General features: G+C 44.6%; 1 protein-coding gene across 4 annotated transcripts in view; it reads right to left on the reverse strand.

Moving 5' to 3' along the window:
• Positions 1-27,761, reverse strand: part of RCOR1 (REST corepressor 1) — a 185,548-nt gene that overhangs the window by 60,137 nt on the left and 97,650 nt on the right. For all 4 annotated transcript variants that reach the window (XM_015831292.1, XM_015831286.1, XM_015831280.1 and 1 more), the window contains exon 4: positions 1,782-1,834. In XM_015831292.1, coding sequence (XP_015686778.1) covers positions 1,782-1,834 — 53 coding nt within the window. The remainder of the gene's footprint in view (positions 1-1,781; positions 1,835-27,761) is intronic.

The following is a 27,761-nucleotide window of genomic DNA, read 5'->3' on the forward strand; positions in this document are numbered from 1 at the left end:
GTTGCTTTTATTTCTGGAGGGACACAGGGGCAAGCAAACATTTTATAGCCAAGAGCTGTGTTGTTTTACTGGAAAGTATTTGGGAACCACATATTGATAGGGTTTAAGGTCAATATGTGAGAAAATGTTCTTCAGTTCTGTTCCCCCAGCCCACAAATAAACACTAACACTATCACATTGGTCCATCTACTGACCTGCTGATCCTTCCATTATCTTTCACCCTCCCTTACCATGTATTCTGTTAGTCTACTCCCCCCCCCAGTACTTTACTGACCCCACATTAGAACTCCTACATGAAAAATAAGCTCTGACTCAGAGTGAGGAAAACATAACAGCTGGCAACGAAAACAAAAAGGCTAAAGAGAAGCACCTCCAAGTGTATTATTATATTAGTGTATTGCCTAAAAATTTCCAACCTTTATGCGTTAGTGGTTCATTTGGACCAGGGGTCCTCAAACTTGGCCACTTTAAGATTTGTGGCCACTTTAAGACTTCCTCATGCTGGCTGGGGAATTCTGGGAGTTGAAGTCCACAAGTCTTAAAGTGGCCAAGTTTGAGGACCCCTGATTTGGACTGCTGAGAACATATGGTGAGCACTCTCATAAAGTGATAGATATGGTGAGTTGAACCAATCCTAGAACATCTATACAGAAGGTGTCTTTGCAATCTCTGAAGTCAATGAAATTCTTCTGAGCTCTAAGTGAATGCATTACTGCAAATATAACTTTGAGGCTGGCAGTTTGCTGAATGCAATTCATTTTTTTAATTAAAAGAAAATTAGAGAGGGACAGGAGCTTGACAACAGCTGTACATCACTTTAGGTAAGGTCATGGGTGAGTTGGACTATCTATAACTTAAAGTGTGTGGCATTAGAGCAACACAAAATTGATGGCCTGTAATTGGGCGCACTTGTACCTGGCTGCCAGCTTACTCTTCCTTCACCTTCCAATACCACAATGGTCCCGGGGCAGAGATGCATGCAATAGATTTTCCTTCCATCTGAAACCCATTTGGTTTCAAAACATATGAAGGCTGTTCTTAAAACCTAGGGCATGAACTGCTTAAGAGACAGAAGATTATTCATTCTCCCTCACAACATAAATAGCTGTCTAGGTCTGTCCACGAAACCTCTGGAAATTTTCTATAGAAAGTATTCCCAAACCTCGGAAGTGACTTGCTTTGTTTATAAGTCGGGAGGTCTATTTCATGCTACATTTTTAATGGCTAGAGGCAGCCATTAAAAATTCTAATTTGACTTTTTTTTAAAGAAACTTAAAATGAACATTCTATTTGGAATAATTCTCTGCATTTATCTGGGTAGTGCATATTCTTTTTTATTATTCAGAAATAAATATAAGGAGTCTGTGTTTAAACGGAAAATCATCATTTGGCTTCCGCTGTCTTTGCCCTGTCTTTAGCTGTCTCTTTTATTGAGCTTCCCGGAAGAGCTCATTTAGTTTCTGCATACATGTTTTAGTCAAGATTTTTGTGTAAGAGGCCAGCTTGACATTTTGAATAGGCAGAATTAAAATGACTACATAAAGTTCTACATATGCAAATATCATACACACTAAAAATACGGTAACATGATTAATAAAAGTCACCTAAAGCCAAAAGCAACATACTGAAAGTCTCTATAGTTACTTCTGCTTCTCTTTTACATCATATTTTGTATTTACTGAAAATAATAAACCAAGTTGTCAAAAACAACAACAACCCACCCCTGCCCCAACTGGAGAAGGGGAGAGAACACATTTAAACATTTTCCAACTGTTTATTACCTGTTCCATGTTGTACCCATGTTTTTCTTTTGCAATAGCAATGTATTCATCCACTGAGAATAGAAAATAAAAATAAAAATTAGAAAAACAAATCTATAAAGAAACAAAAAATGCTTTTTATATAGCAAAGGTAACAATTGCATCTAGATAGTGAAATCTTTGGGAAGCTTAAAAACGATGACTATAGCTCCAAAATCAAATACTTGAAGCCAACTTATAACTTGTCTTATTTAGAATTTGTTAACCAAAGGTTTCCAGTTTGAAGATGCTATAAAGATAAGCACATCCATGTTGTAATTCTATTCCCCCATGTGTATACCAGAATGAGATAACTGTTATCATTAATGTGTTGTCTAAAAATTACTAATCATTCTACAAATTATGATAATGGTTTCAACAGTCAAATTTCCAGTTTAAAAAACCCCAACATGCAAAATAGGGGAAAGGAAGAGGAAGGAAAACAAATACAGGTACTTGTGTTAGACATTTCACATTTTTTCTATTTTATCTGATTGGATAAAGTGGATCATCCTGATTCTATCCTTCAATACAACTTCATTCACAACTCTTAACTTCCTAGTAGATGGATAGAACCATGGCATATCTTCTTTTGTGCCAGAGCAACTGGCAGCTGGTTTTGTGCGTTCTTCCAAAATGCAAAAAAAGAGCAGAGCTTCCTGCTGTTACTTGTTCACAGATGGAGCCAAGCTGGACATCCTACACCATAATGTTTTCAGGAGTGACAGGGGCTAGACATTCCCAGTGATTTATTAGCAAGAAATAGTCTATCTCTTCTGGGACTTGTTTAAATCTGCAGATGAAAGAAAGTCCTTAGGAAATATTAGAACTGCCATCCTTTTTAATTGGTGGAGGGGATAGGTATTTTGCTCTAGACTGTAATACTGTACATCCAACTGTAGTAATGCAGAATATACCATTCATACATTACAAAAACAATGTGAGATTTTTGTAAACCAAAAAGGCTCAAACATTTGAAGATGTGGCCAACTACATATTATTGCAGTCATGGTACAACAGTTTCTTTGTCATTATTGTAAATAATACAAGTGACCAAAGACAAAGAAGAAAATGCCCCTTATGACTATGTCTGCCTTGCAGCTGAAATAGGAAAAGGAAGAGCAAACTTCCTACTAGTAGAAAGAAGCATCCACAGGATTGGCAACGTCATAAGATGATCCCTCAGAGGAAAAATCTCTCACCCTAGTCTTCTCTAACTGCAGAAAATCTCATACATACACAATCTTGGTGCCACTCATCAAATCAAAATTACAAGTTTGCATTTAAGAAAAGTATTTTAACCATCACAAGCTCACAGAAACAAATCCAAAAAAGTCAGCTGAGTGAACAGATTTTTACTGGAGTGATATGAAGAAGCAGGCTTTCTTTCCTTCATTTATTTTTTTTTTTGTAATATATTTTATTGATTTAAAAAAAAAACATAAATCACTTAATAATTGGTGAACAGTGTGTTGTCTGGGTTACATTTCTAAAACAATCACTAACAATTGATTTCTATAATCCATAATCCACATAATAGTTTTTGTTGATTTCCTCTTTTCCCAAAATCCTCTTTTGCAAATATTGAGTAAATACAATTCTTACTGTTTTGATAGATAATAATTAAATATATAATTTTTCCCAATAGTCCTAAAAATAATGATCACACCAATATAATATTTCTTTTCTATCCAATCATTCTGGTTGCCTTATCATAGATCAGACATGTCAAACACAAGGCCCGGGGCCAAATGCGCCCCGTGGTTTCATGTGGCCCGCGAAGCCATCCTGGAAACAGTGAGGGAACGGCCCCCGCTGCCGTGGCCCTGGCCCAGGCCGGCCGGGAGCCAATGTACAATTTTGTGGTGGCCATCTATGCTGAAACGCATTCAGTCTTAGCTCCACAAGGCCGTCTGGAAACAGCAAGGAACCAGCCCCTGCTGCGTTGGCCGCACCCCCTGGGTGCATGCTGGGGAGGTATCACTCTTTGTGAGGAATGAAAAAATGCACCATCACCTGGAAGTGGCCAGCAAATGGCCCTTGCCTACTTCACATATCCGGCTTGAGGGACTCTGGGGGAGGGGTTTCTGCAGGCAGGCTGGGGGCTGGGCAGCATTGCACAGGTAATGTTGACTCTCACGCTGCTCATGGCATCCTCTCCCCCAGAGCCCACCAAGCCAGATATGTGAAGTAGGTGAGGGCCATGTGCTGGCCACTTCCAGGCGATGGTGCATTTCTTCATTCCTCACGAAGGGTGACACCTCCCCAGCTGCGTTTCTTGCCTGTTTTTCTCCCTCCCTCATCTCAAATATTTTCCCACCACTCTGTACTTAGGAAGGAAGAAAGGAAAGAAGGAAAGGAGAGGGAGGGACTGAGGGAAGTCCTGCCTTAGTCCTGCCCTGCTGCCCTTTCACCATCCCCTTGCCCCCTCCTCCTGGCCTATCCTGGGAGTCTCCCATCCTATTGCTAAGGAAGCTTTGAATACAAAGCTGGGTCTCCTCCCATGTAGAGGGAATGGGCCTCCCTCTGACTTTGCCCTTGTACCCATCATGAGCAACCTGGGTAAGGAGAGCAAGCACAGCAGCAGCAGCCTTGAGGAGGAGGTAAGTGCAGCTGGGCACCCTCTTGGGGAAGTGGGGCTGGGCTTGGTGCCGCAGGTGCTCGAGGGCCAGGTTGGGCATTTGACCTCTGCTGCCCAAGGCTCCAGGCAGCCCGTGCCACCATCCAGCCCCCCGCATGGCCTGAGAGGAATAGTGAGGCTCCTCCAGTGGACCATGCCTTAGCACTTGCCCTGGTCCCACCCCTTTCTGCCAGAGATCCTCAGATCTGTCCCACTCCTGCCCAGGCCCCCACAGGCCCCCTTGACGCAAACAATGTAGAGCTGGCCACACCCACTCTATCCACGCCCACCCAGTAGGCCACACCCACCGTGGCCACACCCACCTGCCCCCCCGAGGGCAAACGCAATGCTGATGCGGCCCTCAGCGAAATTGAGTTTGACATCCCTGTCATAGATCCTGTTACAGCCCTTATTTTAATTTGTTTCTCCCACCAAATTCTAGATATTTTTACTGATTAAGATTTTCTAAAAAATTAATTACATTTAAGAATTTAACTCTATTTTTCCATATGAACTATCTCATACTTTTACATTTCTTAAGAAATAGATAAAACAGTAGAAAAAAAGAAAGAAAAGCAAGAGTAAAGAAGCATAAAAAATAACATACTACTTAAAATATATTCCTCCTAAACTAATATGTATTTATTTCCTAAATTTCTTATTCTTTTTAACCATAATTAAAAATATGTTTAATCTTTAAAAATTCCATTTAATACATCTAGTCATCTAGTCCTTTAACTCTTATTTTTTTATCCATTATAATTTTCTTAAATTCAATCACATTTAAGTATCTAAAACATTTCCTTTATCTAAGTCATTTCAACTTTTTTATATTACTCATATCAAGAAAGAGAACAAAAAAAGAGAAAAAAGCATACTATATTATATTTAGAGAATTTGTCCCTCTTAGAGCGACATATATATTCCAAAACTTTTCTATTTCTTTAACCATATTCAAACAAATGTTTCTTTTTTAAATATTCTCTCTGGTAAGTCCCATCATCTATTTTCTTAGTTTCCACTTTAGTCTTTTTCTTTTGCCCAATGTCTTTCTTAATCAATGTATTTTGCTGAATAAAAAGTTTTTCCGTATATATTCATAAATGTTGCTGTAGATATAAAAGTAAATCAAGAGAAGTGTCTTTGTACGGGACTTCTGCCTTTCCATGTTTGTTGAAAATCTTTTTCTTTTTCTTTCTCTCCGCTTCTCTTATCATTTCCTTTCTCTCCAATGTTCTTGACATCTCTACAGTCCATTTTATCTGATCTGTTTTCTTGTCCTCAGATTTATTTTGTAGTCTTAAGGAATAAGTTGTTTTTTCCAATTCTTGTGAATTTTTTTCCACTAGGATTAAATCATGTTTCCTTGTTTTGTTAAGCTCCATCTTAAGTCTCTATCCTCAATTCTATATCCATTTATCTGTTTTATCTGCTCCTTCTCTACTGTTCTTTTCTGGGAATTTTTTTGTTGTAGAGTTAACTTGGAAATAGATTGATTTATATTTTCAAAGTTGTTTTGGATTACTTTGTGGTTTAAAGTCATTGTTGTTTGAATTAGTTGCAGAATACTATATATCTTCTCCTGTGATGTATTTATGTTTTCTTGGTATGTTCTTTCTACATGTCTCTGATCGATGATAGCCAAGAATTTGAGTTTTCCTCTTCCTTTCTTTTCTCTGTAAATAGCTTTAGAGTCCCAATTAGCTAGATATTTGTAATCCAAATAGTTCAAAAAAGATTTTTTCCCTGAAATTTATAATTCTCTCTTTGTCTACAGCCCAGATTATTGTCTTTTTTTTGTCACAGTTGTTCTTTGTTGTTAAAGCTTTGAAGATCACAGACATAGATTAGCTTTTCCCAGATTTTGCCAAGTCTTAATATTAAAGTCATAGCTGTCATAGTCTTCATCTGCCACTAGGTGTCAGCAACTATTTGTTTTTCAATTTCCAAAGTGAACAATTATCTCTGAAATGAGAGTCTTAACCATTAAAACAATTTTAGATTTATCCAGATTTAAGTTTCAAGTTTCAGGTTTTATATTTATTTCACTTCCATTTATTTTGATCCTTCATAAAATGATTAATTCGCTGCTTCCGTTAGTATAAGGGTGGGGCGAAAATCCCCCTCCTTCCCTTTCGGAGGTATTTTGCTTCTTGGGAATCTTTTCCAGGAAATTAGATGTAAAATAGAAAAGAGAAGATCAAATTCCTCACCCAATTTCAAGCACACTGTTCACAGCTGTGCTGGTTAGTGCTTTTGAACTTCAGTTGCAAGTAGCTTGGGCTGGTCAATGCAATATGGCCAGCCTTTCTCCATTGGGTTAGAAGGCTTTCCCCAAGTCAAAAGGAACGGTCGCCGCCATTCCAGAATCACTGGAGCACCCTTATTTTTTTGTTGCCTCTCCAAGGCGACTTAGACCCATTTAGGGTCCCCTGGCAGGACGAAATTAGCCGCAGGGGTGTGGAGAATCCGCAAGCCTATGACCCGTCGCTACCGCGCAAAACCAGAACTCTCCTGTTTCCTTCGTCTAATATCATCTCATTAATTCCACACTGCAGTGCACACGGCCCAACATTACAGCTTACAGTTTCTCCTCAAGATTTGAAGCAGCAGTAAGGATTAAACAAAAAGAAAAGACTTGAGTGTGTCCAAAGAATTAAAATTGGCATCCGCCCAAGTACTTAAGTTTAGATTTTTTCAAGTGCCCACGTTCTACCATTTCATCAAGAAATTTAAAAATGCTTATAAAAAATTGTGACAGATAACAAAACACAGTAGCAGCTTTCAATGGACTAACTTTGCATTAAAATGCCTTCATACCCCAAAACCCCAAGTTTACTTCACAAGGTAAGCAGGAACAGAAGTAACAACTGAATCAATGAAAGCTTATTTTTTAAAAAAAGTCTTAAACTTGTCACAGAAAGTGGCTTTCTAAGGGAAGGAGATTTAAAGGGAGTCTAAGACTGCATAGTCTGTGTGCCATCTCTTACTGCAGATTATACATCTATAAACTTCATCCTCTAGATGTATTGAATCTAATGTATAGATAGTCCTCGACTTATAACCACAATTGAGCCAAAAGTTTATGTTGTTAAGTGAGACAGTTGTTAAGTGAATCACTACAGTTGTTAAGTTAGTAACGTGGTTGTTACGTGAATTTGGATTCCCCGCTGACTTTGCTTGTCAGTAGGTAGCAAAAGGGGATCACATGATCCTGGACACTGCAACTGTTATAGCAATAGTACTTAGACTTATATACCGTTTTACAGCCCTCTCTAAACGGTTTACAGAGTCAGCATATTGCCCCCAATAATCTGGGTTCTCATTTTACCAACCTCGGGAGGATGGAAGGCTGAGTCAACCTTGAGCTGGTGAGGATCGAACTGCCGAACTGGTGGCAGCCATCAGTCAGCAGAAGTAGCCTGCAATACTGCATTCTAACCACTGCGCCACCACAGCTCATGACTCAAATTGCCAATTGTCTGAATTTTGATCAAATGGCCATGGAAATACTGTATTGATTGTAAGTGTGAAAAATGGTAATAAGTCACTTTTTTCAGTGCCACTGTAACTTTGAACAGTTATTAAATGAACTGTTGTAAGTCGAGGACTACCCGTACAACTCTTAAACTTAGCAAGGAAATTGCTAAGAACTGTAGTTCTAGGAGGTCGGGGAATTAGGAAAAGTTCCTGTACACCAAGCTTCCACCTATAGGTATCTTTGACGAGATGTACCCTATCAGGTACATATTTTCTAAAAAGGCCACAAAGATATGAAATAAATATCACTCAACCATAACATATTGAGGAATCTTACATTCACAGGAACAAGAGCAAACCAAAGACGACGAGCTACTCTCTCTGCAATCATGACTCTGTATCAGGGTGGATAAACACAGATTCAGACCCAATCCAAACAAGAGCATGTGATTCAAAGGCTGATTGATTCCAGGACTGTACCATCTTTGGTTTTTGACAGAGTTATGCTCTCCTGGATAAAGCAGGTTCACAATCTAGGAGTCTCCCTTATCTCCAACTCCAAGAGCAGGAGGAAATCAGGCCCAGGAGAGCTTTTGCACAGCTTTGGCTGATATGCCAGTAGTGACCTTATCTGGAGACATTAATTCACTCTCTTTTCATCTCTAGATTAGATTACTGTAGCTCACTTTACATAGGGCTGCTTTGAAGACTACCTGGAAATTACAGCTGGTCATGATCGGTCACAATACTGAACCTTACATCTCTGCTGTAGTTTCATTGGTTACTAGTATTGCCTTTTTTTGTGGGGTTGGAAGGGTGCCTTCTCTGTTGCAGCTCTCGCCCTTTGGAACAGCATCTGTCCAGAAATCACTCTCCTGGGGTTTCAAAAAACCCTTCAGACTTAATGTTGGGTGTTACACTTGGGCTTATATTTGGGGAGGGTTTGCACTGTGCTTTAATGGCTGTTTTTAGTCTTTGTTTTATGTTTTTACTGTTTTATCTTCTATTAGATTATGGATTTTGTAAGCTGCTCAGAGTTTGTTGAAATGAGCAGCTATAATAAATTTAAGTAAGTTACTGATTGGTAGCTATAAAGGTAGCTTATATGCTAGATATCTTAGGGTCTACCTTTCCACAATAATTTCTGCCTGTTTCACCCAAATAACCAGAGACTGCCACTAAGAATCCCCACCTAGCAGGAAGCATTGCAAGATGGGGGCACATTGCAGGCATTCTTTAGAGTAGCTCTCCACCTTTGGAACAGCTAACTCCTAAAAGCAAGGATGGCCCCCATCCTTCTAACCTCTGGGAAGCAAGTGAACACCTGTCTCTTCTAGAAAGTCTTCTAGAAGATCTCTGGGGAGCCATTATAACCAGCAGCACCATATTAAACAAAGGTAGCTTATTAATTTTAGCACTTATTTGGAAAATTAGGTTTGGGGTTGTATTAATTTAAGTAATTATAATGTTGGTTTTTATATTATATTTTACAGTGTAAGTTCTGTAAGCCCTAGTTTCCAGCCATAAAAAAATACATGAATAAATAAAAGTTTCTCCACTTATTTCTCTTGGTTTCAATACTACAAGTGAACCTACTACAATAAAGAAGCTGAAACAATAGTCAGAGGGGAAACATGAATGAAAATGAAAAATTCTGGTTTTCATGATTTCATTCCACTCTTGGATAGAATAAAATTGTCATCGCTGTTTTTTAACATGAAGCTAAATCACGTGTTGTGGATTTTGTTTGCTCTGTGGATTATTTTTAAAGTGGAGATTAAAGATTTGCTTTTGTAAATTAAACTCTTAAACATTCTAATTTCACTAGCAACTAATCAGAAAGTTTACTGTCCATTAAAGCTATTCTCACTGCCAATGTAACTCAAGTATATGAGGGGAGAAAGAGAAAAGCTTTCTATGTCAATAACAACCTTAAGACAAATTTCAGGGAGTCCATCGCAAAATTCTTTTGTTCTGCATAAAATATTACTAGCTATATTGAGTAGCATAGTTGAAGCTGAATATGTGAATAAGCAATGAAACAAAAAACAGCTCTTGGAAGAAAAAGAGGGTTGTCATTATTTTTTTCATGACCTGGAGATTACTGATAATGTATTAGACCATTTTGTTCAGCTTTTTCAGATTTCCGCAGGCAAATCTTTGCAAGCAACTGCTTGCTCTGTTACTTGCTGCTGTTAGGTTATATGAATGAAATTAAAATTTGAAGCTGTATAACTTCTCTTTAAAATAGAAAGTGAAGCATTATTAAAAAGGACATACATTGCACCATACAAAGAGAGTTCAAAATATTAAAGCTTTTTCTACTCTCTGTCCATGCGTCTAATTGTCATCCAATAGTTCAGAGTTGACATCAGTATGTCAAAATAGCCCATGAAGCACACTGTAATGGAATGTTTGGATGACCTTGGAGGATGAGGGGAAGAGATGCTGCCTAGGAAACAACCAGACAAGCGGAAGGAACTCCCAGTGGCTCAAGGTCAAAGAAACTTAGGAAGGACCCGCCCTAATTGATCAGATGGTTAAAAGTAATGGTGGGAAGTTTGTACATTCAGACTTGCAAGATTATGTTAATGTAACCCTACAATAACGTAGTCTAGTTTACCCGGGAGAATTGACACCTTCCTTGATGGACTGCATGAGACAACATGAACTCACATATGCACACAGGACATGAAAACCTCTTCAAATAAAATACCAGCAAGACATGATGAAGACTAAGTGAAATTATTCCTCCAATGGTTGCTTTCAACAAGGGGTCTTTTAAAACATGGCAGGGTTCTTTGCTCTGAATTTAAAATCTTCAGCATGGACTTTAAATACCCTGTTTCCCTGAAAATAAGACCTAACCAAAAAATAAGCCCTAGCATGATTTTTCCGTTTGTGCCTAATATAAGCCCTACCCCCCAAATAAGCCCTAGTTAAGAGGCCTCCCACTCCATCCCACTCCATCTAGTTGCTCATGGCTGCAATGGGGCAGGCCGCCACGCAGTACGTAGGTGCCACCACCACAAGGTGAGGCAAGGCAAGTGGCGGGGTGTGTGGGGCAGCTCCAATCCCCGCCACCTGCCTCGCCTCACCTCATTGTGGTGGCACCAGCACGCCGCATAGCTTACTGCCTCGTTGAAGCCGCGAGCAACCAGACAGTGGGACGGAGTAGGCAGGCAGCGCTGTGAGACGTCCAGCAGGACCCAGGCCAGTGTTTGCAGTGCTCCCACTCACTTGCGCTGCACAGGCTTCGCAGTCCCAGAGTGCTCTGGCCAAGGGGCCAGTGGGCTGCAGCTGCTGCCAGACACTTTTGGCCCCCACGCATTCATCATCTGATGTACATGGAAAAATAAGACATCCCCTGAAAATAAGCCCTAATGGGTTTTTTGGAACAAAAATAAATATAATACCCTGTCTTATTTTCAGAGAAACACAAATATAATTTTTCTACACAATTAGAAGAGTACTTGATTCATAGGATTAAAGCAAGAGATAGTACCTAACTTGAACCCAGCCCTAAAAATAATCTTATGTAACTCTTCAAATGCATATTCATGATTTGTGATTATCATCTGTACGATGGCTTTATATTAGATGTTTACTTATCTATGGTGATAGTAAAGGCATTTAGTAGCTATCCTAAGAGACAAAAAAAAAATAATCAAGGGCTGTACAGACTTTTAATATGACTCAACCAATTCTCATGTATTTTCCCCCAGTTATCACAGTGTTAAAAGCAGCATTGGAATAAGACTTTGAACATTACACATTTTAATCATTTGCAACATTTATCCAGCATTTTCTTTCTGTTTTATCTGAACACAAGAACTTTTCTCTATTATTTATTCTGCACCTAGTAGAGTTGCCAGTTGCAATACTTAAAAGATAGAAAACAGGAAGCTTGTTTAATACTATTAACATCTGATCTCTGCAAAGCTATAGGCAAACTAAAAACCATTGTTGCACACAAAAATACAAAAGAAATCCAAAATATTATATAACAGCGAAGTCTTACTTCTCAAAAATGCAGTCTAAAATAATGAAAATTGGCTTTAAAAAATCAGTCTATAAGGATCATTGCTATCTGAAAAAAAAATAACACCCTTCTTCCAGCTTTGCTGCCTGAGAATCTTTTAAATGGAAATAGAAAGGTCTGAATTTGAAATCTTTTGCCTGAAAATAATGTACTTTAATATAGAACAATAGCTCACAGTGGTTTACATTTCTCTCTAAAAATGGTGAGAAAGTCTTAGTGCTAAAGTTACCAAACAAGTAAGCTTGCTCTTCTTTGAAACGATTTCAGAAGCAATCTGATCAAAACAGTGCCTTAAGAGTCATCATTTTTCTCCCATACCAGTTATCATTTCCAAAAGAATGGGAAACCTATAGTTCTACAAAGGTTGTTGGATTGGAATATCTCTCCCATCACCTCTGACTTCTCAAGATAGTTGGCCATTCTGCATGATGAGTAAACAACAACTTAAAGGCTACAGAGTGTCCATCTTTTATCCACCACATGGCTGTGCTGCAATGGACTGTACAACTATCAACACAAAAATAAGCTTCAATTACTAATTTATTTATATTGACTTAATGAAGCCCTGAATTTATGATTGAAATTGAAGTTGTACTGACATCCAGAGAGCATTCCATAATTATTGAATTGGTTACACTAAGAAATATCTTGTTATACTTAAAATGCACTTTTTCCCAGCAGTGCCACTTGACCAGATAACCATGGTGGTACAAGCAGACACATTCATCAGAAAACCACATCATGTCATCTTAAAATCTGTGATTTCTAGACCTAATCTGGGTTACAAGTAACTGTAACAATTGGAATGCATTAATTGGTCACAATTCAACAGATTTTTCTCTCTTTAAGACTACAAATTTTCCATCAACTACTACCTCAAGATTTTTTAAATCAGGATTTTTTCTGGATGAAATAAGTCACTTTACCCTACTATTTGTATTCTTCTAAATCTTCTATTTGCGACAAATGTCTCCTTGGAACTAAAAATGGGCAGCAGTTGCTTCTTATCTCTTTTGCTTGTATCAAGTTTTAAAAAATGTTGCACAAAATTATTAATGTATTTTGATATATCTTCTGAGCAAAGATCGATACTGCAAAATTCAGGAAAGTATCAAAATGAGAATAAGCTCTGGTCTATGTTACTAGCCAAGGAAGCAGAGCTAATCTGCTTAAAATCTGGGCCAACATTCCTAAACATCTTTAAACACTTATGAAGGATGAAGTACTGTGTAGACTACTATCTAGAGCAGGGGTCCTCAATCTTGGCAACTTTAAGTTGTGGACTTCAACTCCAGAGGAATTCTTAAAGTTGCCAAGATTGAGAACCCCTGCTCTAGATAAAAGTTGAAGCCAATTGGCAAGTACAGATATTTTCTTTCTTATATGCAGTGGAGACTACAGTATGGTAAGTTTAAAAGGGCTGCAAGTATACATGCACACAAATGCACTGGATTCATTATTCAAAATGCCAGGCATGCATGTCACATATATACATAAACGTTTTTCTCATTTACAAACATTTGAATCCATTTTCAGTGATTTCATTTGTTAGCATTATACCATCTTTTTTCACTCTAATCTTTTTAGCTCATTATGTTAATTATGAAAAATTGAAAGCATAAGTAACCATCAGCAATTGAGATTAATTAGGGAATAATCAGTAATTTTTCATAAACACAAGTCTCCACTAATTTAAAAAAAACTACTGCATACTAGCAAAGAGCTGGCAGCATAAGGACTAATTTCAGAAAGGGACAATAAATGCACTCTGCTTTGCCTTAGAAGTTGGAATGTTGAAGGAGTTGCAACGTATTCTAGACCAGGGGTTCCCAACCCCCAGTCCATGGACCGGCACCGGTCCTCAACATACCAACAAGCGGGCCGCACAAATAAGCAAAGTCCATCCTCTGGATGCAGGCTGTATTCAAAACCACACACCCCCTGGTCCACGGAAAAACCTTTCTCCATGGCACCGGTCCCGGTGCCCAAAAGGTTGGGGACCTCTGTGACTGTGACTCTGTTTTTCAGTCAACATTCTTCTTCTGTACCAAACTATAAGCATAGCTATTACCTATTATAACTTCTGCTCCTTTTAATTGATTTAGAATATCTTTCTGTCCTATTCCGCCCAGAGCTCAGCCCCTTTAACTTTTACCTTCCCAAATCTGTGCTCTTCCAGGTGGTATCAACCACACTTCCTAGGAGCCTTTTCCACCCTGACCAGTGGTGAAGCTTGTAGTCTTTGATTATGGAGAGGGCCAAAATTGGAGATGTGTATTTACTTGTGTGCAAAATGCCAAGTATTTTCTATTTTAGACTGAATCCTTTGGAGAATGGAAAAGAAAGCCAGAAAATCTACAACATCAAGTAATGGGGACAGGACTGAGAGTGATTCAGAGGATGTGGAGACATTCAGTGCTAACCATGTGGATATAAGAAAGAACAGGTTAAATTATTTGTATGGGGAGCATACAAATCAAACAGAAAGACAAATATTATTTAATACACATTCATGAAAGCTGGTGGGATGAAGGTCAAACCTGGTGTAATTTCTTCAAAAACAATAGGTCACTCAAAATTGGACAAGAATTGGCATATGTGAAGGAAGTGTAATCATGTGTAAAGATCCAGAAATTTGAGCACAAAGATATAGCTGACAGTATTTGAATAAGAATACATAGAAGAAACAACAACATTTGGATGGTGTACTAGAGACTACAGGCAGACCTTGAAGCAGAAAGAAGATGCTAGTTACTGAACTTTCAAGGAAGAGAGACATACCAATAATGGAAGACTTTAACTATCCAGCTGTCTGTTGGAAAACTAACCCAGACAAATTCAAAAAAATATTTGTTGCTCCTTGAAAGTTAAATAGAAACAAAGAATTGATGATCTCACTCAGTGGCTTCATGTAGATGTTAAAAAGGAATAGAGAGAGTACTGATCCTGCAGCCACCACAAAAGAACAGCCATGGGCTGGATCTCTCAACATCAATCGGAACCAGCCTTAGTGAAAGAAGCCAAATCAACGCAAGGCTGTACTGCTAAGTCCCAGCTCGGCTTCCGCGGATCAGCTGGGCTTCGGGGAATCCCCGCGGAATCCCGGTCCCTGTGGCTGCTTAGATTTTAAAATCCTTGCTGTTCCAGGAGGGGAACTAAGGCGATCCCTGTAGATTGGAGGTGTGGAGGGGGAAGGGGGATGATGGTGGTGGTGGGGAATCCTCCCTTGGTCCTGGAGCCCACGAAGAGCCAAAATGGCGTCCGGCTCTTTGTTCGCCCTCCGGGATCGGCTGTCCTAAAGGCAAGCCTCATGGCTGCGCTGTAATTTGCCACAATGAAAAAGGCACTGAGGGGTGAATCTCCGATTGTCCTTCGCTCCCCCCCCCCTTTGGGTGAAATTAATAGAAGAATACAACCTGATTTAAAGTCCTTTAAGTCTGGAGCCAAGAAAAACCTGTCTGTCCGAGCTTGAGACTAAGTCGACTGGGAAAGGGGCGTCTCAGGAGGAGAGGCAGAGCAAAAATTTGGCTTAGTCTATGGGCAGAAGACAAGCAGAACCTATTGGTGGATTATCCACTTGTCATGCTGGAGAATTATATTTGCGCAATACTGGAAAAATGAAGGAATACCATCAAAGGAAGAAATAATCATAAAAATACTAGAATGTGCAGAGATGGACAGACTGATTATAAAACTGAAGAAAAAGAAGGAACAGAATATTATCAAACTTGGGACTTATTTTATTGATGGCTAGAGGAAAGAATAAAGGATTAGATATTAAATATGTATTAGCGAATGTAAACTTAGACAGCATGTTGGTTGAAAAAATATTACTGAATGTATGGAGGGAACTAATAAAAACTTTTACAAAAAAAAAGAGGGCTAAGATACTGTGGGACTTCCAGATCTTGACAAGTACTAGCTAATCAACCAGACATCACGGCTGTGGTGGCAATTTCTGGAGTAGAAGGGCCGTTGTCTTACCTGAACGCCTTTTCTCAGCACGGAGATGGAGGATCCACAGAATGGGTTCAGACTGTATTCCTGCCCAATCAGATCAAGTCAGCCAAAGTTGTCACGCCCCGTCCTGGTTTCCAGATCCCAGTCTTGACGCGAGCGTAGCCATTGACTGACCAAGAACGTACTGGCTCACAAACTAAATATCCTAGTTACTAGGACCCCCCAGACATTGAGGGAGGGATGTGGATCCTCCATCTCCGTGCTGAGAAAAGGCGTTCAGGTAAGACAACGCCCCTTCTCCAGCACTGGAGATGGAGGATCCACAGAATGGGACCTACCAAAGCCTATAGTCCCTGAGCGTGGGAAATAGACCTGTCGGGAGTGACACTTTGGTGTACCACCTGTTGGAGGACCCTCCTGCCGAAGGAGGCCTCCGCCGAGGCAAATTTATCTATTTTGTAGTGATGAATGAATTGTGATGGTGAGGACCAAGTGGCCGCTCTACAGACATCCTCAATGGATGCTTGAGTGGCCCAGGCTGCAGATGTAGACGCACTCCGTGTGGAGTGAGCTGTCACCCGTTGTGGAACCGGCAATAACTCCGCTTGATATGCTCCTGCGATGCAAGCCCTAATCCACCTGCCGATCGTGGAAGAGGAGACCTTCCGACCCTTGGAGGAAGAATGGAAGGATACAAACAGGGCCTCTGACCTACGGAAATTCGCTGTCCGTGAAATATAGTAACGGAGCGCCCTGCGGAGATCTAAGCAATGCCATTGCCGTTCCTGGGTACACGAAGGTTTGGACAAAAATCCGGCAGGACAATCTCCTGGGTCCTATGAAAAAGCGAGTTCACCTTCGGAACGAAGGTGGGATCAAGTCGAAGTACCACTCTGTCTGAATGGAATATGCAAAGGTCCTTGCGGACCGAAAGAGCAGCCAGCTCGGAGATTCGTCGAGCTGATGTAATGGCCACCAAGAAAGCCACTTTGTGGGACAAGTGGCACAGGTCGCATGACGCCAAGGGCTCGAAAGGTGGCTTCATCAGGGCCCGAAGTACACGAGGCAGTTCCCAGGAAGGGTACCTATGCACTGTAGGTGGTCGGGATTTGGCTGCTCCTTTAAGGAAAGAGCGAATCAGCGGGTGGTGTCCTAAGGAACCTACGGATTCACAAGTGAGGACAGTAGAAAGAGCCGCCACTTGTCTGTGTAAGGTGTTAGGGGCCAAGCCCCTCTCCAGGCCGTCCAGCATAAATTCCAGAATATGGGGAATAGTGAGCTGTGAGAGTGACAAGTGACGCCTGGAAATCCAAGCACAAAAGTTTTTCCACGTGGCCTCGTAAATGCGGTTCGTGGAAGGGCGACGGGAAGCCTGGATTACTTCAATTACCTTCACTGAACAAGACTGTTGTGACAAGTAAGAGCGCTCAAGTGCCAAACGGCTAACTGGAGCCATTGGGGATCCGGATGGGTGATCAACCCCGAGCTGAGCGATACCCTGTCCGGGGGAATTCGCCATGGTTCCGAGATGGAGAGACTCACCAGGTCAGCGAACCAGCGTCTCCTTGGCCAATAAGGGGCTACCAACAGAATCTCCGCTTCCTCCCGGAGCAGTTTGCGTACCACCGCCGGGAGGAGAGGGAGAGGGGGGAATGCATAAAGCAGACCCTGGGGCCAAGCATTGCGGAGCGCATCCATCTGTTCCGCTCCTTGAGACGGGAATCGGGAGAAGAACCGTGGTAGTTGGGCATTGGCCGGGGACGCAAACAGGTCCACCAGCGGCAGGCCGAAGCAGTGACACGCCTCCTTGAAGACCCTCAGGTGGAGCTTCCACTCTGAGTGGTCTACTGTCGTCCTGCTCAACATGGCCTGATTATTGTCCTGCCCCGAGATGCGATTGGCTTTGATGGAAGCCAGATTGTGCTCCGCCCAGGTTCCCAGTAACATTGACTCATTTAGAAGAGATCGGGAACGAGTACCCCCCTGCCTGTTCACATGGGCTTTGGCCGTCACGTTGTCCATGAGGACTAGCACGTGACGCCGTCGCACCAGGTCGCGGAAATGCCGTAGGGCTAGGTGGATAGCCCGAAGCTCCAGCCAATTTATGTCATGTCGAAGGTCCGAGTGGGACCAACGACCCTGTGTCCAATTCAATTGTAGGTGTGCACCCCAGCCAAACAGGCTGGCATCGGTTGTGAGTAGTGTCCGATCCGGTTCCTTGAACCGCGACCCTCTGAGTACGGCGGGGGACAGCCACCATGTAAGAGACCTCAAGACCTGAGATGGGAGCTTCACCCTCTGGTGAGAGGCGCTGAGATTCTGCCTCTGAAAGGGAAACAGAAACCACTGCAGTTCCCTGAAGTGAAGCCTGGACCATGGGACAATTGCAATAGTTGAGATCATTTGACCTAGTAGTTTGGATAAGCTGATGACAGATGCTGTCCTCCTGCGAATCTGGAGGATGGACTTTTTTAAATTGTCCCTGCGCTCCTGAGACAAATACACCCGACACTCCTTCGTGTCTATAATGGCCCCTAGATGTAGTAGCCTCGTAGAGGGGACCAAGTGGCTCTTGGGGAAGTTTACCGAGAACCCGTGGTCCTGGAGCAGTTTTACCACCAGTTCGAGATCTGTCCTGGCGGCGTGGATGGAAGACGATTGGATCAGGATGTCGTCCAGATAACACTGGACCCTGACCGGTACCCTATCCTTAAGTGAGCTTCTAGGACCGCCAGGATCTTGGTAAACACCCTGGGAGCCGATGAAAGACCGAAGGGAAGGGCCTTGTATTGATAGTGACGGCCCTTGTATACGAACCGTAGGAACCTCCGGTGGGAGAGAGAGATGGGGACATGGAGGTATGCTTCCGTGAGGTCGATAGACGTCAGGAAGTCCCCCTTTCTTACGCTCCCTAAGATGGATCTGAGCGTTTGCATCTTGAATTTGCGATATACAAGATGATAATTCAAGGCCTTTAGGTCCAAAATGGCCCTCCATCCCCCTGACGCTTTTGGCACGACAAAGAGTATGGAGTAAAATCCCCGACCTATCTGGTCCTCCGGAATGGTTTCTATGGCTCGTATGTCCAGCAGATGCTGGATGGCTTCGCCCATCAGAGCCCTCTTGGCCTGATTTCGAGGGTATGGGCAAGAAATGAATCTGGTCAGTGGGTCGGAGTTGAACTCCAGGTAAAGGCCGGAATTTATGGTTTTGAGGACCCATGCGTCCGTGGTGGTAGCCTCCCATTGGTGGGCGAACAGAGACAGTCTGCCCCCTATGGGAGGGACCGTCAGGGAGTCACCTGGAGCGACAGAATGGCCGGCCGCTCCCTCGAAAGGGCCGCTTACCCTGAAACTGTTGTCTGGGTTTGGAGGCCTGTTGGTCGTACTGCTTGTCCTGTCTGTCCTGTCTGGCCGGAAAGGTTGTGAGTAATTATACCTGTTCCCGGCCCGAAAGGACTGCCGACAGGAAAAATAATTCTGACGCTTCTCTGGTTTCTTGAGAATATGGCTAAGGACCTTACGCTTATCCTTATTCTCGGTAAGGTAGGGGTTTAAAGCCTCACCAAACAGTTTGCCTCCTTGGTACGGAGCCGCCGCCAGACGCCACTTGGACTTGGCATCCGCGTGCCAGTGTTTGAGCCAAAGCATGCGGCGTCCCGAGATGCTGGAAGCCATGGCCTTGGAGGCAAACTTGGAGGCCTGGAGAGTTGCATCTGATGCGTACTCCAGTGCCGCCACCATCTTGCTAAGTTCCTGTTGTGACCGAATGTCATCTTCCGGGGTACGGGCTTGGAGCTGTTTAAGTCAGCGGTGGGCAGCCCTGTTGAAAAAGGATGCCAAGGTGGCCGCTCTAATTGCCCAAGCAGTCGCCTGGTGAGTCTTACGAAAGGCTAGCTCACACGGTCATCCGCCTTGAGGGCATCAGAAACATCCCCAGCTATAGCGGTAGGGGAAACTAAGGGTCCAAAAGGTTCATCCACAGCAGGCACCTCTAGAGCCTCCTCCAAGTCTTTGGCCACATTGTAAAGCTTTTTGTCCGTGGCACTTGGGAGAGGGAGGGAGGCCGGAGACGCCCATTGTTTCCGGACAGCGGTCAGAAACATGGGGGGACAAGGAATCCGGTGTTGTGTTGCCACTGGCTCAGTAAAGTTAGGATCGAAATCTGAGTCGGGGGAACCGTGACAGTTGACGAGGAAGGTTCAGCTCCGGGTTGTGCTGTGGATGAGACCTTGTGGAGTAAGGTCACAAAGGAGGAAGGGTTAAACATACCACTAAATGGAGGAGCCTGAGTAGAGGATTCCTCCTCGTCAGACATAGGGAACTCCTGCTCGTTGTCCTGGACCTGAAGTGACAATCCCTCAGAATATGAGGATCCAGAAGGTGATGAGGGTGCATACTGAGTCTCAGGCCCTTGATCAATCATTGGCAGAGGATCACTACTTATCGGTCTAGGAGGTACGGCCCTTGCGTCAAGTGCGCGGTCCACCGCCTGCGCAATTAATAGGGCCAGTCGATCCTCTGAAGGGAAGGAAAGGGGCTCAACTGGTCGAAGCCCAGCTGCTGTGGGGGTAAAAGTAGCTTCCGGAGTCCCACGGTGTGATGGTTGGGGCATGTGGACATAACACAGACACTCAGCCGGGGGATTATCCATCCTAGCAATTTTTTGCGCCCTAGAGAATTCTTTTTCTAAGGCTTGGTGTCTCCTGTTAGCCTGCTTCTCTGCCCTCTTGGAGGTTTTGCTAGTGGATTTGACCTTATTTTTGGATGAGGTCTTGTCCGACTCCTCCATAGGAAGTTGGGCAGAAGTTGCGGGAACCGCTGAAGAGGGGACAATACCCCTAGAGGGAGGGTCAGTAGCCTCCATTCTCCGATAACACAGGGACTCGTGGGGACCCCCCAGTATCAAGAGAAAATTAGTCAACGGGAAGGACAGGCGCACTATCGGGTACGTCTGGAAACCCGGACACAACTGTAAGAGCAGCTGACTTTTTTTATGCGGACAGGACAGACACACAAACGGGTATGCCTGGAATCCGCTCTGCTCAAAGAGGATAATAGAAGGTGCTCTGTGGGACCACCCGGTATCCAAGTGAGTGTATGTGAGCCCAAAATTTTGTCGGAGCACAACAAGGTACCCCCACGCTCAAATAACACTGCGGCCCAAGTATGATAGAAGACACCAAACCTGAGAATGAGAATGTTAAATAGGATCCAATGATCAAAGGTGCTGTTATTGTCAAATAGGGATTTTGTTTAGACCAGTTATGAAATCCCAGGCCTAGGCCAGGAGTGTTCTTATTGTGCCCAGATTTGAGGCCTTACTGGGAGAAAAACTTTCAACCGTTGTTTGAACCACCTACTGGGAGACCACAAGGCCTCTGCAAGGGGAGTCTTCACCCGTGAAATTGCGCAAATCCGTTTAAGTAATCCGCCGCCACAGCGTGTTAAAGATGGCGGCCGAATTTGCCAATTTCCAAGCTCTGAGGGGAAATAGAGCCTCGCAGCCGCGCGATCAAAATGGCGGCCGCGCCTGAATATCGGTCCAATTTTCTCCCTTGGAGGGAACAGACCCCTTGTCTGCCTTCTGCCACAGATTCCCTCCCATAGACCGGTACGCTCCCACAGAGTGGGTCTCCTCAGGGTGCCGTCAGCCAAGCAATGTCGGCTGGCGACCCCCAGGGGGAGGGCCTTCTCTGTGGGTGCCCCCACCCTCTGGAACGAACTACCCCCCGAGATCCGGACGATTCCGGATCTCCTTACTTTCCGCCGCGCCCTGAAGACATGGCTTTTTCAGCAAGCGGGCCTGGCCTAGGGAGGATTTTAAATCGGGTTTATTTTAGGAGTAATTTTTAAATAGCACAACTTTAAATATTTGGTTTTAATTGGTTTTACTTCGGTGGGGTAGCAAATGTATTTATGTTTTTTAATATGTTGTGAGCCGCCCTGAGTCCGTTGGGAGAAGGGCGGGATATAAATCAAATAAATAAATAAATAAATAAAGAGAAAAACGGAGCTCAAATCCGAACGAGCTGGAAGGAGCAGAAAAAAACCCCTCGGCGCTGTCTCCTTTGTTGGAGGAGGACCGTCACTTCGCGATCGCGCGGTTCCAAAATGGCGGCCGCGCGCGCAAATAACGGTTGATTTGGGAGTGCCGAGGAAATTAGCCTTCCTGTTGAATGGCACGCTGCGGGCCTCGCAGGGAGTTCTAAATACGGCCGCTTCTGAAGTCTGCGATCAGCCTCGTAAAGGCTGATCGTCGGTTCGTTCGATCGTGCTGCCGAAATTCGCCTTCTACGGCCTAGAGAAGGATCGTAGTAGCCGCCTTTTAGGCCCTGCCGGCCGCCGGAGCCGCAGCCGCAAGCTCTGGAGGGTTCCCTGGGGTCTAACAGCCGTTAGACCACAGAAACTCAGCCGCCTTGTCTAAATTGTTAAAGCTCCTGGGGGGAGGGAAGAGAGAAGGAGCCCCCTTCTAGCTTCCTAAGATCTTTTACCCCCCCACACTTCAGAGCTTGAAAGAGGCGGCTGAAAGTTAGCGATAATTTGACTGAATAAGGGAATGATTTAAATAGAAGGAGATGGAAAAATCCACTAAAGGTCTAGACTGTACCTAAGAGCCAGAGTTGTACGTCCTGTCCATGGGCAAGATCAAGTCAAGACTGGGATCTGGAAACCAGGACAGGGCGTGACAACTTTGGCTGACTTGATCTGATTGGGCAGGAATACAGTCTCAACCCATTCTGTGGATCCTCCATCTCCAGTGCTGGAGAATGGTTTGTTCCAGATATGAAACAGAACATTTTTCTGTTTTGTACACACCCCAAATATGCATGACTACCAAATATCTGATCAAAATGGGGGGGGGAGCTGTTAAAAGTTTTAAGGCCAGACGCTATCAAAATGATTTTCATCTCAAGTGTTGTATACGGAATCTGTAGCTGAGCTATGTCTAAGTTGTTTACCAAATTTAAGGAGTAATAAAATCAAGCTACTTGACAGTAGATCTATGATTCACTGCTGAGTCCTGGTCAGAGCAGTTTGACAGCAATGATGCACCCTCTTCCAAAAGAAATTAATTTCCTTTTTCTTGTCATAAGGTGCCTATATTATGGGAGCTCAATCTCTCTCACATACTAGAGTTGAGACAACACCAGATAATGGCATCTCCATAACAGTAATTACCAAGTAATTATACTAAGATGGGAAGGGCTCATGAAAAGATTTGACACCCCCAATATTTCACTCTATAGGCTCAGAGTGTCCTTCTAAGATTTCCTTGCACATTTCGTACCATTTACTCAATGATTCATGCCCTGGTCATCTCCAGAATGGATTACTGTAATATGCTCTACATGGGCTGCCCTTGAAGACCATCTGGAAGCTTCAACTGGTACAGAGTGCAACCTATGTAATTTATGTGTACCCCTATAGTGGGACAATTATATACTGCTGCGTGCGCTGAACTGCTGCCAGTCTGCTTCTGAGTGCAATTGAAGGTACTGTTTTTGATCTTTAAAGCTCTATATGACTTGAAGTTAGATTATTGGCGGGACTACCTCTTCTCAGTTATATTTACTGCCACATCAGGTCCAGCAGGGTTCCATCTATTAAAAAGTTCCATCTGTTGGGATCCCAAAGTCATGCCTTTCCGGCTGTGGCTTCCACCCCTTGGAACTTCATTTCCCTCAAGGTGGGGTTAGCCCCATCCATGCTAGTTTTCCAGAAAAGCACTTAAAATATATTTTTCCCAACAACTTTGACGAGCCCATGAGGAGCCTGTGAGAAGACTGAATTTTATCCAGATGGTTGTTATTCTCCCACAATCTTAATTTTCATGTTTAATTGTTTTAACTGTTCTAATGGTCGTACCCTGCCGAGAATAGTGTTCAGTGAGATGGGCAGCTATATAAACCTTCTAAATAGTAAATAAATAAATTTTAGATATCAAGCTAATTCTTATTATCCAATTTTAGAAAAGGGGCATTGCCTTACCTTAACGCCTTTTCTCAGCACGGAGATGGAGAATCCACCAATGGGTTTTCTCTGTCTTCCTGCCCAATCAGATCAAGTCAGCCAAACTTGCCACGCCCGTCCTGGACTAGGACCTCCCAGTTTCGACGAGGGCAAAGCTACTGACTGACAATATGACGTGTTGGTTCACAGGACCTAACCCTAGGCCTAAGGGAGCTGAGAGGGAGTGGATTCTCCATCTCCGTGCTGAGAAAAGGTGTTCAGGTAAGACAATGCCCCTTCTCCAGCACAGGAGATGGAGAATCCACCAATGGGACATACCAAAGCCTACTGTCCCTGAGGGAGGGAAACAGATAGGCCCGGCAAAACACCTCGAGATACCACCTGTTGGAGAACCCTCCTGCCAAAGGAGGCCTTCGCAGAGGCGTATTTGTCCAGTTTGTAATGTCATATGAACGGCGAGGGTGAAGACCACGTGGTCGCCCGACAAACGTCCTCTATGGACGCCTGGGTGGCATAAGCCACCAATGTAGCCACACTGTGTGTCGAGTGGGCTGTGACACGACGTGGAACCGGCAAGGAATCAGACTGGTACACCCCCGCAATGCAAGCCCTGATCCACCTCCCAATCGTAGAGGCGGATACCCTCCGACCCTTGGAGGGAAGGTGGAAGGAGACGAAGAGGGCCTCAGAAATGCGGAAAGCAGCTGTCCGTTTGATGTGACGACGGAGTGCCCTGCGAACGTCCAGGGAATGCCACTGCCGTTCCAGATCATGAGACGGATTGGGGCAGAAATCTGGAAGCACGATTTCCTGAGCCCTGTGGAATAGAGAGTTAACCTTAGGAATAAAGGTAGGGTCTAACCGAAGGACCACCCGGTCCCGATGAAAGATGCATAATTCCTCCCTGATGGAAAGTGCCGCCAACTCAGATATCCGCCTTCCTGAGGTGATTGCCACCAGGAAGGCGACCTTGAGGGACAAGGACCTCAAATCACATGTCTTGAGGGGTTCAAATGGCAGCCTGGTGAGGGCCTGTAGAACCCGAGGCAACTCCCAAGAGTTGCATAACAGGGGGCTTAGTGTTTGTGGCACCCTTAAGGAATGAACGAATTAATGGGTGCTGACCGAGGGACACTGTGGTATCACATACAAGCAAGGTGGAGAGGGCTGCGACCTGTCTGCGTAACGTGTTCGGCTCCAAGCCCCTATCTAGACCCTCCAGTAGATAGTCCAAGATCTTTGGAATTGTCAAATCCGGTATAGCCAGGTGATGCTTGGTGCACCACTGGCAAAAATTCCTCCACGTGGCATCGTAAATGCGGTTGGTAGCAGGCCGTGGTGAGGCCTGGATCATAGAAATGATGCCTGGTGAGCAGGACTCCTGGGACAGGATTTGGCGCTCAAGTGCCATGCGGCCAACTGAAGCCATTGGGGCTCCGGATGACACAGAGCCCCCTGATTGAGTGAGATGCGACCCAGAGGAATCCTCCACGGGTGAGATCTGGAAAGATTCACTAGATCGGCGAACCACGGTCTCTGTGGCCAGTATGGGGCCACAAGAATAACCTCCGCCCTCTCCTGTAGGACCTTGCGGACGACCGCCGCAAGAAGGGGGAGAGGAGGGACAGGCCCTCCGGCCACGGTACCCGAAGAGCATCCGCCCTCTCCGCCCCGGTGGACGGAAAACAGGAGAAGAACCTCGGCAGTTGGGTGTTTGCCGGAGAGGCAAATAGGTCTACAATCGGCATGCCAAACCTTTCTGAGATCTCCCTGAAGAGGTCCGGGTGTAGACGCCATTCCGAGTGGTCCACTGTTGACCTGCTCAGGAAGTCTGCCTGTCGGTTCGCTTCCCCCGAGATGTGGTCGGCTTTGATGGAGGTTAGGTTGATCTCTGCCCAAGAGCCCAGCAGTTGGGCTTTGGTCATGAGGGTCCGGGATCGGGTACCCCCTTGCCGGTTCACATGGGCCTTGGCCGCCACATTGTCCGTGAGGACCAGCACGTGATGCCTCGCAACCCTGTTGCGGAGGTGGTGGAGAGCCAGGTGTATGGCTCTGAGCTCCAACCAGTTGATGTTGTGCCTCAGGTCTGAGCGGGACCACCATCCTTGGGCCCACTGTGACTGAAGGTGAGCTCCCCAACCAAACAGACTGGAGTCCGTCGTGAGTGTGAGTCGAACGGGCTCCTTGAAGGAGGACCCTCTGGCCATGGCTGGAGAGAGCCACCACTTGAGAGATTGCAAGGTCTGAGGAGGGACCCTTATTCTTCGGTTGGAGGAGCTGGTGCCCAACCTTTGGAAGGGGAGCAGGAGCCACTGGAGTTTCCTGGAATGCAGTCTGGCCCATGGAATAATCGCTATGCACGATATCATCTTTCCCAGTAACTGGGAAAGGATGGCCAATGTCACTGTCCGGTCCCGGCATATTTTGAGGACCAACTCCCGAATGCTGTCCCGACGTTCCTGGGACAGGTAGACCCGGCATTCTGCCATGCCTATGATGGCTCCTAGGTGCAATAGCCTGGTTGATGGAAATATCTGGCTCCTTAGAAAATTTACTGAGAACCCATGGTCCTGAAGGACCCTTATCACCAGCCTGCGGTCTGACTGGGCGGCCGGGAGCGACGACTGGATTAGAATGTCGTCCAGGTAACATTGGACACGGACCAGCACCAGTCGCAGGTGAGCACCGAGTACCAGCAGGATCTTGGTAAATACCCTCGGAGCCGAAGACAGGCCGAACGGGATTGCCCTGTATTGATAATGATGGCCCATATAATTGAACCTTAGGAACCGGTGGTGGTCTCGAGAAATGGGAATGTGTAGATAAGCTTCCATAAGGTCTATGGACGTTAGGAAGTCTCCCCTTCTCACGCTGCTCAAGATGGACTGGAGCGTTTGCATCTTGAACCTTCGGTATGCAAGATGTAAGTTGAGACCCTTGCGATCTAGGATCGCCCTCCATCCCCCCGAGGCCTTGGGGACCACGAAGAGGATGGAGTAGAATCCTCGACCCCTTTGACCTGCTGGCACCGGTTCTATGGTCCTTATGTCCAGTAGGTGATGGATGGCCTCCTGCATGAGGCCCCTCTTTACTGGATTTTTCTGTTGAGGACAAGAAATGACACGCCCCGGTGGACTGGAAAGGCCGTGATGAATGGTGTTTAGAACCCAGGCGTCTGTGGTGGTGACCTCCCACTGGTGAGCAAAGAGGGACCACCTGTCCCCTATGGGAAGAACTGCCCGAGAGTCATTTGGATCATCTGAACGGGCAGCTCCCACTCGAAAGGGCCGCTGAGGACAGGAGAGGAGCCAAGGGCTCTTCCACTGTAGGCACCTCCAGCGCGTCTGCCAGATCTGGAGCGACACTGAAAAGTTTCTTGTCGTTCCCACCTGGGAGGGGGAAGGTGCCACGGGAGACCCACTGTTTCCGGACCGCATTGAGGAATAAAGGGGGGCAAGGTACGTGGTGCTGAGTTACTACTGGTTCAGTGAACATCGGATCTGCTTCTGAATCGGGAGCAGGCGTCGCTGTGGGAGTCCGATCCGGAACAATGTGGGCCGTAGAGCTGGCCTTGCGAAGTAAGGGTAAAAAAAGAGAGGGATTAAAAAGCCTGCCAAATGGTGGTGGATCCGGAGGGGCGTCTCCTCCTCCCCCAACCACGGGGCGTCTAACGGTTGGTCATACTCTGGAGGTGTTCTATCCCAGCCTATTGCCGTCCTTGTTAAAGGCACAAGGACCAACCCCTGCTGATACAATAGGCTGGAAACGTTAAAACAAAACAAAATCCCTTTTATTTGGGTGACAATCCTGTCAATAAGTCCAAAACACAAACAGCAAACCTCAAGTTCAAAGGAAGGAAATAGTCCACAGGAACACGTTGCAAACAA

This window comes from Protobothrops mucrosquamatus, unplaced genomic scaffold (genome assembly GCF_001527695.2).
Source record: "Protobothrops mucrosquamatus isolate PMUCROS unplaced genomic scaffold, P.Mucros_1.0 scaffold_255, whole genome shotgun sequence".
NCBI lineage: Eukaryota > Metazoa > Chordata > Lepidosauria > Squamata > Viperidae > Protobothrops > Protobothrops mucrosquamatus.